The following is a 15,620-nucleotide window of genomic DNA, read 5'->3' on the forward strand; positions in this document are numbered from 1 at the left end:
TCGGGATATCAGAATTAGCCAGTAAGGGCTAGAGCTAAAGGGCCAAGCAGTGTTTAAAAGAATACAGTTTCCGTGTAATTATTTCGGGGCATAAGCTAGCAGTGCGGGCGGCTGGGGTGCTGGGGACGCAGCTCCGCCGCTCTTATTACTACACTTCTTAGTAAATTTGTTCTTATGGCAATACTCCTTGAAGGACTCTTTCCTTGGTTTTGGTGACATCATTGATTTTCTTCCTGTCTATTCTTACCTGTTTCTCCTTTATCCATTCTTTAAGAGCTGGTATTCTCAAGTTGTAGGTCTGGACCTCTTCGTTTGGTTCTTTAGCAAACATTCAGTGATTACTCCATGTGTGATAACACTTTGTTCTCACGTACTCACTAAGTTCAGATATCATCTAAATGCTAATGCTTTTAGAGCTGCCTCTTTACTCTTCATCTGATACCCTCTAAATCAAGCCTATGTAGTCAGCAATATTTGAGTATTTCTATACACATTCCCTAAACACCTTTCAAGTTCAAAATGACCTAAACTAATCATTCCTGTTTTCATGTGCAACTCTGGTTTTCCATCTGCTTTCCTTATCAATATGATTTTTTGTAATTCAAGGAAGAAACTTGAAAATCAAATGTGGCTCCTACCCACTTCTTTTCCTATATTAACTTTGCAACTAAGCAAATCCCAATATACTTTACTTCTTGTTCTTTGTCCTCTATTTCTGTGACCGTTCCTTGATTTTTATTGCTACGGTCTTTAGTACAGACCATAGTTCTCACCCAGGTTATGACAAAGCCTGTCTAATTTTTTTTTCTTTCTAGCCAGTCACCTTTCATCTGTTGTTACTATACAAAAACCAGATTTCCTTCAAACGCATTTCATCAAGTTATTCTCTTACTTAAAATCTGTAGCCCTTAATACTTGCCAGTTCCAAGCTCTTTAACAGAGCATATTAAGGAACTCCAGGATTTGAGCCCTGCAAGGCGTTCTTGCTTCATCTACTCTTCACTTTTTGTTTTGTTTTTAAAATACAGGGCTTTTCTGTGTAACAGTTCCGGCTGTCCTGGAACTCACTTTGTAGACCAGGTTGGCCTCAAACTCAGAGATCTGCCTGCCTCCCAAGTGCTGGGATTAAAGGCATGCACCACCACCATCCTTCTTACCCTTCACTTCTTATCAGTAAAATACCCAATGGCACCCCCTAATATTAAAGGGATAGCAAACACCGTATTAGTATTATTGTTTGACAAATATAATTAGAACAAAGAAATAGAAGCTAAATCATTCCATTCACATACTTTGTAACTTTCCTATAAAATCTTATACCTGTTGCTTAAGATGATTAAGTTCAGCTGCCTGGGGATCAATATTAATAATAGGTTTGTTCTTGATTTTTCTTGCTCTGTCAGCATAGCGAAGGGTATTTAATGTTTCCTCTAGATTAGAATCAGCAGGACTCACACAGGCTATCATAAGTGTATGGCTATTGCCTCCCAGAGAATCTGGAAAAGAACAATAAGGGATAATGAAAGGAAATAAAATCAAACAAGTAGGTTGCAAGCAAAAGCTGACTATTTGGGCTGATGACTTTGAATTCATAGATGAAAGAAAAAATATTAGGGACACTTGATTTGGCTTTGATTTTATTTTTCAGAACTATTTGGCTTTAATTTTAAAACCATTCTAATTATTGTTTGAAAATTTCACACATGCATACAATATATTTTGATTCTATTCACCCCACCCATCCCAGATCAACCATCTGACCCTTCCTAATTTCATCTCTTTTCTTTTTATAGTTCAATGATTAAAATTTATGCTGCATATATACTCATGGGTGTGGGGTCATTTACTGTGATAGCTACAAATTTTTGATTTGTTTCAATATAAGAATAGTAAAACCTCAGATGCATAAAATGATAGAGATTTAGAATCCTATTTTATATGCCACTAGACTCAAGAGAAACTATGAGTTCAGCAGTTAATCAGGTTTTAAAACCAGGCTTGGTTCAGGCCCATTACAAGCCTCTACTGAGATTAAATATTCCTAGGATGCCCTGTCAATGAAGATTTTAACTCTCCAAAGAATTCTTCTTAGCATACTGTCAATTAAATAAAATGTAACCAAGTTCATTTTCAGATGCAAGGTCCTAAGTACAGATGGCATTCTATAGATTCCTTGGCTCTCAAAGCCATCTGTAAAGACATTTTCTCATTCTCTTAGAAATCTGATTGCCAATAGCTATTTCATCTTTTCATCAATTAGCTGTGGATGTGACAGCCCATTAGTGTTTTGCCTGTTTTACCTTTGCTTTCTCCACACTATCATTCCAAACTACCCTCTCTTATTTTAGAGGCACTTTGGACTTACCTTGAAGCAGACGAGTCAGCTTGGAATCTCTGTAGGGCACAAAGCTACCCTTTTTGTCATCTCCAAGAGCACTGATTACATTTCCCAAGCACAGGAGGCCCCGGTTAATGTTAATACCTAATAGTAGGAAAGAAAATTTAAACTTCTTGGAAAAACAGCTAACAAATATGTACATTTTTTTCTGATAAAAGAAAATACTTCATAGTAATATCACCAGCAATACTAAGGAAATGTCTTAATTCTATTCAAATTCAGGTTCAAATGTTAGGTTCGTACAATTGAGTGCACTGCACTTACTGTTTCTCATGGAAACAAAGCGGAGACAGGTAACAATTGCTATGACAACCACCATATACACAGATAGTAAAGTAACCTTTTGTATCCATTATGACCATCTTTAAAGTAACACCGTGAAACCAGGTTTATAACTACTTTAACAATCTTACCATTATTTTCATCACCATTATTTTCATTTAACAGGTAAGGAAAGTAGTTCAGATGTTAGATGGCTTCCCTATATACAAATAGTAAGTGGTAGGCATGAGAATTCACTTCAGAATTTCAACCAATTGGGCTGGAGAGATGGCTCAGAGGTTAAGAGCATTGCCTGCTCTTCCAAAGGTCCTGAGTTCAATTTCCAGCAACCACATGGTGGCTCACAACCATCTGTAATGAGGTTTGGTGCCCTCTTCTGGCCTGCAGGCATACACACAGACAGAATATTGTATATATATAATAGAAAAATAAATATTTAAAAAAAAGAATTTCAGTCAATCTTACGCTTTTTGTACCACATTAGAATATCATACTTCTTGTTGCTTAAAAAAGGTAAAAATTACTTTTCTACTTTACTATCTACTTTTCTTTTAAAATAGGGCCTCACTCTATAGGCTGATCTCCATTCATTGCAAGCTCTTCCACCAGCATCCCGAGCTGGGCTTTTCTATTTTCTGCTTAATTCAAACACTCTCAAAATCTTTCAGGTCTGTCTAAAGTATTTGACTTCTCCCACTGTTACATTTACAGCACAAAGGCTTTATAGGATGCTGGTTGAGTCCATGGGCTTTGGTGTCATGTAGACCTAGATTTCTAATCCTGGTTCTGTTACTGTCATAGGATCATAGGTAAAATGCTTTGTAAAATGAGGCAACTCTATCTACTTTGTTGGGTTGTGGAAGGAATTATATGAGATGTTATAACTAAAAGGAAACTAAATGTTAGACAAATAATACTTTGGTTTAAATGTTTTTGTTTCCTTCAAAATTCATGTTGAAATTTGATCTCCAAAGCAACATTAAGAGGGATGGCCTGGCAGTGATGAACACTTTTAATCTTGGCACTCCACGGCAGAAGCAGGAAGATGTTTGTGAGTTCTAGGGCAGCCTGGTCTATATATTGAGCTCCAAGATAGTCAGGGCTACATAGAGAGATCTAGTTCCAAATAATATCTTAACAATGCAAAAAAAGAGGTTAAGGGTGTGATAATACTGTCTCTACCCTCATGGATAGAACACATCTAGCAAGACCTTTTAGTCTTTCTGCCATGTGAGGGCACAGAGAAGGCAACCTTATTAGATACCAATTCTGCTGGTGACATCATCCTGGCATTCATAGATTTCAGGTGTAAAAACATAAATTTCTACTGTTTATGGATTACCTATCCTAAGGTAGATTGTGAAAGTAGTACAGACGAACTATGAGAACTTGTATCATTACTGTTAGCTCTACTTAACTTTATACTTATTCAGCCATACTTTGGATTCCCTTATAACGTGAAACAAATATATTTACACAATCCTATTATAGTTTAGATATAAAATGTTTCCAGAGGTTGTATGCTGAAGGTTTCCTTCACAGTTGGTAGTGCCATTGACAGGTGATTGGGAATTGAACTCAGGACCATGACAGCCCTATCTGTATCACTGGACTAATCCATTGATGAGTTCATAGTTAAATATACTACTAGGAAGCAGGGTCTAGCTGAAGGAGGTAGGTCCCTGGAAGCATGGTTCTGAAGGGCATATCTTTATTTAACTTTATTTTATGCACATTCGGTATGAAGGTGTTAAATTACCTGGAACTGGAGTTACAGACAGTTGTGAGCTACCATGTAGGTGCTGGGAACTGAACCCAGGTCCTCTAGGAGAGGAGCCAGTGCTCTTAACGGCATGAAGGGTATATCTTATCCCTTCCTATTCTGCTGATTCTGTTTTCCAGAGGTGAATCATTCCTCCCCACAATGGCATGTAACCTCGCCACAGGCTCAGAAAAGGACTAAGAAACAGGAGACGGAAACTTGAAACTTGGAGCCAAAAGATAGCTTCCACCCTCTAAGCCAACTCTCTCAGCAGTCTTTGTTCATGATGAAAAACTCCAAAATGCTCGCTGACCACACCTTTCATGGACCTTATTTTCTCCTTTCTTGTGACTACCAATTTGAAACTAACACCTCAGGATTAGCTTCTTGGGGGTATTAGCTGCCTATTCTGAAGCCACAACCAATCATTTCAGTTTTGTGTTCTCAAGCACTCAATGCTCCTATGACCTGCCATTTCCACCAGAGCTCTATTTTTTTTCTTAAATTTTTTTATTTGCTATGTATACAGTGTTCTGTCTGCATGTTCACCTGCAGGCCAAAAGAGTGCACAAGATCTCATTATAGATGGTCATGATCCACCATGTGGTTACTGGAAATTGAACTCAGGACCTTTGGAAGAAAAGTCAATGCTCTGAGCCATCTCTCCAGCCCAACAGCTTAATTTCTTTCTCTCCAACTAAAATAAGACCTCTCTTCCCACACATATTAGAAAAGTATCTTACCCATCCAGCCCCTCTTACCATAGATAGAGGTGTGTGTGTATGTGTGTGTGTGTGTGTGCGCACACACGCGCGTGCACATGCCTGTATCTCTGCAGGGTGCAAGACTGAAGGAACAATATAAACAAATGAGTTGAATCCATTACAACCATGCTATTCATCTTAATTGAACCCGTGGTCAATTGATGATCTTGCTTGGCTAATTTAACTCACGTGGCAGCTATTCTAAACATCATTTTCAATACTACAAAGCTACCTTCATTCTCTATTAGTAGATTTCATCAAAAACTTCACAGAGATAATGTTATACATGAAAGCTCCCTAACCTTTGTCCTCTCTACTTTATGCTTTTTACTTTGCTGTTACTTATTCCTTTGTTTTTGCACCTATTTTGGTGAAAACAACTATCATTACTATGAAGTCTCTGTTCTTTACCTCTGTTCATATTTCTAGTCCCTTTATTGCCTCTGAGACCCAGATGCTTTGATCTATTTTCCCATTCTTAAACCTTCAGTTAATTTCCCCCACTAACTCCTTCATATATATATATACACATTTCCCTCATTTACATCAAAAACAGTATTCTTAAGCAATCAATCCCTTTGTTTTGTTTCTATTGCCAGTTGGAAAAATTCAGCACTTTGCAGAGCCCTTTATTTCACTCAGGAAGGTCCTGCTGAGATATAGCAAATCTGCCTGCAGTATAGGTAACTAATCCCCACATTAGCCCTCTGCTTTCTATTTCATTTTGTTATTAAGATATTAAAATGGAGACTGCAGTGGTAGTGTGTACACCTTGAATCTCAGCACTTGGGAGACAGAGGCAGGCTGATCTTGGAGTTCCAGGACAGCCAGAATTATACAGAAAAATTCCTGTTTTGAAAAAAAATTAAGACATTAAAATGGTAAATTCTTGGCAAACAAAAAACAACAACAACAACAAAAAAAAACCCCAAAAAACAAAAACACCAAAACACCGACATTGTTTGCAGAGCCTTAAAAGCTTTGGTCAAGGTGGCTGGAGAGAAGGCTCAGCAGTTAGAGCACTTGTTACTCTTGCAGGACCTGTGTCTGATGCATACACATGGTATGCATATATATATATATATATATATATATATATATACATACATACATACATACATGTATATATATGCAGACAAAACACTCTTATACATCAAATAAATAAATCTTTAAAAATGTTGTGATCAAGGATGGTTAAAAAAGTTGTTCAGATAAAATTATGTGATGAGAAGTTCTTTTAAAACTCTGCAAGACTGAAAAAGTCCAAACAAAAGGAGAGTTGAGAATATTATTCAGTACCACTTCATGCTTATTCATTATGGCAAGAAATAAATAACAAAGGGGAAGTTTTTGGATTTAAAACAGAAATACAACTTCACAGCTACCAGAGGCACATTACAATAGCTTCAAAAGAAGGTTACATCTGTGGTAGGGAAGAGCCTGGCTGGGAGGAAAATGAAGCAGCTCTATATAGAGTGGTTCTCAACTAGGCAATTTTGCTTATTACTGGACAGCAGACAATCTCTGGAGATAGTTACTGTCACAACTTGGGGCGAGAGTGGTACATGTTTCTAATAGGAAGAGGCTAAGAATTCTGTTAAGCATTCTACAAAAGTACAAGAGAGTCTTCTGTTTTGTGTTAATTTCACTGGTTAAATAAAGAGACTGCCTTGGCCCTTTAATAGGACAATTAGGTAGGCGGAGTAAACAGAACAGAATGCTGGGAGAAAGAAGCTGAGTCAAGGAGTCGCCATGATTCTCCTACCGGACACAGATGGAGGTTAAGATCTTCCCTGGTAAGACACCTCATGGTGTTACAGGGATATTAGAAATGGGTTAGATCGATATGTAAGAGCTAGCCAATAAGAGGCTGGAACTAATGGGCCAGGCAGTGTTTACAAGAATACAGTTTCCGTGTAATTATTTTGGGTATAAAGCTAGCCGTGCGGGCGGCTGGGTGGCGGGACACAGCCCAGCCACTCTTATTTCAACAGAGCTCTACACAAAGTAATTTAATTCAAAATGTCAACAGTACCACAAGTGACAAATCCTGGTTAACATGAAAGGAAAATTATTCATGGATAAAAGTCAGGTAGACTGGCTGAAGAAGTTGCCCGGAAAGACTTAAGTAATAGTATAATATGGTTGTGTTCTCCAGTCAAAAATGAATGGATTAATCTGTTACCAAAACAGATTTTAAAAATTACATAGGGCTTGAGATGTAGCTCATTTGGTAGAGCGCCTATCTAGCATGCACTGCAGGAAGCCCTGGGTTCCACATCCAGGACTGCATAAACCCGCATGGTGGTAAACACCTGTAATCTCAGCACTAGAGGGAGAGAGGCAGGAAGGTGAAGAGTTAAAAACCTTGGCTATAAAGTAAGTTCAAGGCCAGCCCAAGATGTATATGGTGCTAAAACAACAACAAAAACAAGCAAAGAACCTTACAGAGGTAACCATTCAAAAAGTGGGAAGAGCACTTGATTAGGAGACAGAGGATCTTAACTAAAACTTGGCCTCAGTCACTTACCAACAAATTTCAAATTTTCTCCATAAAATCTTTTCCTTGGATCATCAGAGTATGATAAAAATAAAATGGCATCCGTTGAGAGCCATATACAAGTAATTCATGTTAAAAGGTAGAAAACCTTAGATAATCTGGCTATTTGCTAAATCATATGAGGCTGAAATCCTGTATCTTCTCTGATGACAATTACATCACCCAGAAGGAACTACAACTGATTACAGACGTGAATACTTTTGCTTTCAAGATAACACAGAACTGACTCTAGAAGTGGACTGATAGAAATCTGGTTGCAGGAGACTAAGGAACAGACAAATGTCAGTACCTGAGATTTCATAAAAATCATCTCTAAAATTCAGGAAAGAATGATATTTAAGATGCCAATGTTATGAAGCATAAAGAGAAATGAATAGGAGTCTTTTCAAAAGAGAAAATTCAAGCTGGCAAGATAGCTCAGTGGGTAAGGGTGCATGATGCCAAGACTAACAACCTGAATTCCATTCCCCAAACCTACATGATAGAGAGAACTGACACATACTGCCTCTGATCACACATGTGTCATGGCATGCACATACATATACATATGAATGAATAAATGCTATTTTTAAGTTAAGATTAATAAAATTATAATTATCTGCACATAAATTAAAATCATTGAAGATGATTTTAGCTAGAAATTCTGCTCTTTAGAGTGGTGAAACTACAATACCCATTCCCTGTTTTCAATCATTATCTATATTATGCAAGGCTTTCTGTATCTCTATTAAATGTTGGTATTCCCTTATAACCATGTTATAATCTTTTTAGTCTATACTCCTTCTGTTTAACCTCCTCCATGCCTAGAGTTCCAAGTATCTACTACTATCAGGGCCTGAAAACTGTATCCACAAACAGGGCCTTTTTCCTGATGTCCAAATCTGTACTGTGAGTGCTCCCTGGCTATCTTGGTTAGACTAGGGCACTGCACAAAAGACCTGAACAGAACAGAATCTGCTTAGCTGCACTCGTACTCTATTTCCAACACTGTTCCTTTTCATTGTCTCACCTTTAGAAGGTCATGCAATCAATAGCAAATCTGACTCATCCTAGAGTCTCCCTATTGTTACCCCCACATATCCAAGGCTTTTATTCACTGCACATTTGGTGGATATGTACAGTCTCTATCACTGTGCTAGTTAGCTTTCAGATATATAAAGATGAGTAATGATATCTACTTTATAGGACTATTGTAAGAATTAAATGAGGGGTTGGAGAGATGGCTTATCAGTTAAGAGCACTGCTTGATTGCTCCAGAGGACCTGGGTTCAATTCCCAGCACCCACATGAAACTCACAAATGTCTATAACTCCAGTTTAGAGGATCTAGCACCCCACAGACGTGTGTGTGTGTATACATATCATATAGGCAAAACACCAATGTACATATATATAAATCTTTTTAAAAAGTAATTAAATGAGTTGATTTTTGAGAACTTCAGCCTAAAAGGAGAGGTTGACATACAAAACAAAAACTGACAGTGTAATACTAGAGTTCACAAGGTAGCTAGCTAGCTGAATCAACAAGCTTCAGGATAGATGAGAGATTCTATTACAATACAAACAAACAGAGAGAGTAACCAAAGCACATACCCAAAATCCATCACAGGTCTCCACACATACATACCCATGATGTGGGATTCCCCTCTGTATGCTATGAACATGTTTTATGAGAATTGGTTAATAAAGAAGCTACTTTGGCCTATGGTAGGGTAGAATACAGCTAGGTAGAAAAACTAAATTGAATGAAGGGAATAAGAAGGCAGAGTCAACCAGATGTCATGTAACCACTGAAGAAAATAGATGCTAGAATATTACCAGTAAGCCACAGTTTTGTGGTAATACAAAGATTAATAGAAGCAGGTTAGTTTAAGATTTAAGAGCTAGCTAGGAATACGCCTGAGCCATTGGGCAAACAGTGCTATAATTAATATAGTTTCTGTGTGATTATTTGGGTTTAGGAAGCAGGGAAACAAAAGTGTAGTCTCTGTCTACATACACCCATCTGAACTCACACCACTCTACATTCACAGATTGGGTGGTGGCTAGAGAGATGGTTTAATGGTTTAGAGCACATTCTGCTCTTATAGAGGACCTACGTTGTCCCTAGCATCCAAGTCTGGTGGTTTAGTTACTTCAGAGTCAGAGGAACCAAAGCCATCATCCTCTGGCCTCTCTGGGAAGCTGCACTCATGTATAATACCCAAAGACATACAAGCATACACATGATTTTAAAATAAAATAAATATTCTATTTAGCAAGTATATCTCTCTGTGTACATGTGCCTATGTTCAGGTAGCTGTAATGCTACTGAGATCTGAATCAAGACAACTATGTAGACAGTGATGAGTTACAGACGACAACATAAGTTGATGGATGTGGACTGAAAATACACAGGGGCCAGAGAGTGACATTACAGTTCTTTGTCACTATAGAATTTTAAGACAAAAATCCTATGAAATCATTTTTTAAAGGCAATGTCTAAACCTTCAAGACAAATTGGGCTTTAATAAAGGCTGTGTTAGAGACAGTTTGATTGAGAGGGTAGGGTAGGGGCAGGCACACATTGGGTTCTGTGCAAGAGGAGGAGAAGGCTGTGGAGAACATATACAGAAACTGAGCATGTTGTGGGGCCACATAGCTTGAGTGGATAGTGTGGGTAGGGAAGCTATGAAAGACAGCAGAAGAGCTAGGCTAGAGCTTGGGGGGGCAAAGGGTCTGGAAGGACAAGTGGCAGTGTTTAAAGTTCATCCTGTAAGTAGGACATGATACTTCAGTTTGTATCTGGAACAGGTATCATACGCAAAGTGGCATCTTAAGAAGCTTGGTCTAGCTATAGTATTTGGAATGGAGTGCCTTTTAATGGTCCAGTCAGGAAGCTCTTTTCCAGATGTACAGGATGATGCTATAAACTTGGCAGAGACAACAGGAACAGAATGGAAGTGGGTGTATCTCCACATTAGTGCTAAGAAAGAACGAACAGCAGGTAGTGGGTACTCATTCCTAATTGGGGAGATCATGCTGAGTATAATAATTAACCTAATGGAACAGCAAAAAGAAAAGGAATCATATGAATTAAAAAATGAACTAAGACAGTAAGAATTTACAAATCAAGGGAAGTTCAAAAAAGGGGGGAGTCAATTATAGCATTAAAACAACTCCTAATGACTTATTGCTATACCCGTACATCAGTATATCTTATAACCCTCATGAGAGAAACTTTTTCTTGAAGTAAATGGCAATCAACAGCAAGACACAACTGTCAACATGCAGAGAATATGATACTGTGTAGTGCTCAGTCCTAAAAATAGGGCATCTCCATCACACACACACTCCTCTTAGGGATTTATGAGAATGAAGATGAGGATGAAGAATGGAAAGATGATAAGAGTCAGAGACAGTGAAAGACATCAACGAAACAGGGTAGATATACATATGAACTCACAACACTTGTGACAGTATGAGCACGACCTGTGTGAGCTCAAGATGGACAAAATCCCAGCACGGAGGGGGGAAAGGTAGAAAGTCCCACCCCTAGCAGAGGAGCTATTGGTATTTGGTTTCTGGTAGGAAAGTCAATTTTCTTTTCTGATGTAACAACTGACATATTGACCACTCTAGGGCAGGACTCACACAAAGCAATAGTCAGGCAATACAAACTGGACTTGATGGGGGAAAAGTAGAGAAGAGACATGAAGTTGAGTGAGTAGGGAGGTAGAGGAAAGAAGATGATAAAATACGTTGCATGTAATTCCCAAAGAATAAAAAGATCATTTTAAAAACATCTTAGTTGAAGTGTCAATGCACAAGAGAGGTCGGATAAGTACTGAAAGAACCAACTGGTTCTAACAATTAAAATATTCATGATGGATCTTCTACATACTGGCACTAACAAAAGCGAACACAGACTACTGAATCTAAAACAAAACAAGTTGCTGGATACAAAATCAATATTAATAAGTTTATTTTTGATCAGTTAATCCTAGTACTTAGGAAGGAGAGGCAGGTGGATTTGAGTGTTCAAAGCCAGCATTGTCTACATAGTGAGTTCCATGACAGCCAGAGCTACATGGTAAGAACCTGTTTCAAAAAAGAAAAGAATAAGTGAATTTTGTTTTTATATATACCAAAAGTAAAGTTAAAAAATAAGACTGCGGAGATGGTTCAGTGGATAAAACACTTGCTGTGCAAATTTGAGGGCCTGAGTTCAAACCTCTGATCCCACAAACAAAATTAAAGAAGTTAAGCCATGGCAATAATATGATTCTATATACAGAAAAAATTGAAGTATTTTATTTCATTAGAAAGCCATTAGAATTAATAAATGAACTCAGTAAAATAGCAAGATTCAAAACTAACAAAAATCTTTCTTATGTATCAATAATGAATCTACTTAAAAATTATTAAAACAATCTAATTTGTGATAGCCACAAAAATAAATATATAGGAAGTGAAACACCTATACAATGAAAAGTTTTAAAAGTCTGGTGAGGTAAATTGAACCACACACAGAAACACACACAGGAAAATGTTCCTATGTTTCTTGGTTAGAAGAATAAATATTGTTAAAGTCCATACTGTGCTCAGCAGTGGTGGTGCACACCTTTAATCCCAGCACTCAAGAGGCAGAGGCAGAGGGCTCACCAAGTTCGAGGCCAACCTGGTCTACAGAGTAAGCTCCAGAACAGCAATGGCTCTGTCCTGAGAGAGAGAAACCCTTTCTCGGGGGGGGGGGGCAAAATGCTCATACTGCATCAACATACCAATGACATTCCTCACAAAAATAAAAAAAATTAACCGTAAAATTCCTATTAAAGAACAAAAGGCTCCAAAGAAATTTTGTTTAGTGATGAACAGGGACCAAAACCAAGACAAGTACTCTATCACTGAGATATATTGTGAATTTTCTCTGTTTTTCTGAGACAGAGTCTTGCTATGTAATTCAAGCTGACCTTGAGCTCACTATGGCTAACCCTGAACTGCCTCCATAGTGTTGGGATTGCAGTTAAGTGCCACCATTCTTAGCTAGCCAAAGCAATCTTAATCCCCCAAAAAGCTGGAGGGATGACAATACCTAATTTCAAGACACACTACAGAGCCACAGTAGTCAAAACAACATGGCCCTGGAAGAAAGACAAACATACAAACCAATGTAACAAAAAACAGACTCCAGAAATAAACCTAAGTAACAAAGATGCCAAAAATGCATTGGAGAAAGGACAGCCTTTGAAATAAATGGTGGTGAAAAACCTGAGTGTTCACATGTGAAGAGATGATACTTAACCCGTATCTTTTAGTCTTCACAAAAATCAGCTCAAAATAGATGAAAAATCTAAATGTAAGACCATAAACTACTATTAGAATACAAGGGAATTGTTTCAAGACACTGGTATGGGCAATAATTTTCTGGATAGAACTTTAAAGGCACAGAAAACAAAAGTAAATATTAGTAAAATGAATTACAAAAAGTCAAAAACTTTCAGCAAAGGAAACAATAAAAAAAGGTAAAAGGATCAGCTACAGAATGGAATGTCTTTTAACATTTCATCTGATAGAGGATTAATATCCAGAATATATAAAGAACACCAAAACCTTAAAAATACACACAATTCCATTAAAAATAGATAAATGATTGAAATACTTCTCAAACTATAAATCACCAATAAATTTGTAACATGCTCACGATATTTAGCTATCAGCGAAATGCAAATCCAAGTTATATTGATACTGTCACTGTATACAAACAGATAAATACTGGCAAGGATGTAGAGAGTAAAGAAGTCTTATACACTGTGGAAATTAGTATGGCTGTCATAGAGAACAGTATGAACACTAACTAAACTAAAAATAGATCAACTATATTATCTAGCTCTCCCAATTATGACTATATAGCCAAAGGAAACAAAATAATGCCAAAGGGCTAACCATCTACACTTATGTTTATTATGGCACTAACCAGGATAGATAACTCAGCAATCAGCCTAGGTGTCCTTCAACAGAAGTTGAAAAGAGTTAATTTGGTACATATACACACAATTGAATATTATTAGCAGTAAAGAATGAAGGTTTGCCTTTTAAAGTAAAATGAACAGAACTGGAGGACATTATTTTAAACGAAGAAAGACCAGTTCAGGCACCCTCTCCTCTGCTGCCCAAGGACCTAGCTGGGGTCATCCCCGTGGACACCAGGGATCCCCTCTAGAGCCAAGTGTTTTGCCAACCCTAAAATGGCTCCCTTAATGTAGATGTCTTCTTCCCTGCTCCTATATCCACCCTTCCTCCATCTCCACCCTCCCATTCCCCCAAGCTCTCTCCAGGCTTTGCTTTCTCCCTTCCCCCTCCCCCTTGCTCCCAACTTTTGCCCCGGTGATCTTGTTTGCTTCCAATTTTGAGGATTTATATATGTTTTTCTTTGGGGTCACCTTGTTATTTGGCTTCTCTAGGCTTGTGAACTATAGGCTTAATGTCCTTTGTTTATGGCTAGAGTCCACTAATGAGTGAATACATACCACCACTATCATACTGATGATTATCTCGAATATCACCATAGAATCTTCATCCGGCGAAGGATGGAGATAGAGACAGAGACCCCCATCAGAGCAACGAACTGAGCTCCCAAGGTCCAGTTGAAGAGCAGAAGGAGGGAGAAAATGAGCAAGGAAGTCAGGACCGCGAGGGGTGTGTCCACCCATTGAGGCAGTGTGCCTGTTTTAATGGGAGCTCACCAAATCCAGTGCGAGCATGTGATCAAACCAGACTCTCTGTGGTTGACAATGGGGGCTGACTGAGAAGCCATTGATAAAGGCACTGGACTTGTTTCCACTGCATGTCCTGGCTTTTTGGGACCCTAGTCTATTTGTCTATTTGGATGCAAAGCTTCGGAGGCCTGGATGTAGTGGGAAGGGCCTTGGACTTCCCACAGGGCAGGCTACCCTGCCCTCTCTTAAGGAGGGAGGGGGAGGGAGGAGGGTAAGTGGGGGAGCGAGAGGGGAATGGGAGGAGGGGAGAAAGTGTAAATTTTTTTTTAAAGATTTATTTATTTACTTATTATATCTGTATGCTTGCTGGCCAGAAGAGGGCACCTCATTACAGGTGGCTGTGAGCCAGAATGTGGTTGCTGGGAATTGAACTCAGGACCTCTGGAAGAGCAGTCAGTGCTCTTAACCATCTCTCCAGCCCGAAAGTGTAAATTTTTTAATGGAAAAAAATAAATAAATAAAATAAAGTCAGACACAGGAAGATATAATATGTGTTCTTTTATGTGGAAGTTAGAATTTTTTAAATTAAATGTGATGCATTACCTAAGGAGGTCAGAAGAGGGTATCAGAACCCCTGGAACTGGAGTTATAGATGGATGTGTGCTATCATGTGGGTGCTGGAATCAGAACTGGACCCTCTGGAAGAATAGCCAGTGCTCTTAACTGTCTCCAGTCCATATATATATACTTTGGTATTTATTAATTTATTTAAATGTTTATTAAATGTTTTCGATGTGTGTGGCTGTGGTGCGGTATGAGTATGACCTACCTATGCAAATGTGTGTGGAATCCAGAAGTCATTAGGTATCTTCCTCTATCGCTTCCCACATTATTTTTGAGATAGGGTGTCTCCCCGAAACTGAATCTAGATTGGTTAGACTGGATTGGTTAGATTAGTTAGCGGTGGGGACACTACCTTCTTAGCCTCTCAAACCCAGGACTATAGATGCATGCTGCCATACCTACTTTTTATGTGGGTCTGAGGGATCCAAACTCAGGTCTTCACATTTATACTGTAAGCATTTTGACCACTGAGCCATCTCCTCAGCTCTATCCATCCATCCATCCATCCATCCATCCATCCATCCATCCATCCA

General features: G+C 38.4%; 1 protein-coding gene across 1 annotated transcript in view; it reads right to left on the minus strand.

The window, feature by feature from the left end:
• The window catches only part of Kif4a (kinesin family member 4A), a 115,982-nt gene that overhangs the window by 73,056 nt on the left and 27,306 nt on the right, over window positions 1-15,620 (minus strand). Inside the window, exons 8-9 of the mRNA XM_005358641.3 lie at window positions 2,366-2,482; window positions 1,321-1,496 (exon numbers count right to left, since the gene is read on the minus strand). Of these exons, the coding sequence (XP_005358698.1) occupies window positions 1,321-1,496; window positions 2,366-2,482 (293 nt within the window). The remainder of the gene's footprint in view (window positions 1-1,320; window positions 1,497-2,365; window positions 2,483-15,620) is intronic.

This window comes from Microtus ochrogaster, chromosome X (assembly GCF_000317375.1).
Source record: "Microtus ochrogaster isolate Prairie Vole_2 chromosome X, MicOch1.0, whole genome shotgun sequence".
Classification (NCBI taxonomy): Eukaryota; Metazoa; Chordata; class Mammalia; order Rodentia; family Cricetidae; genus Microtus; species Microtus ochrogaster.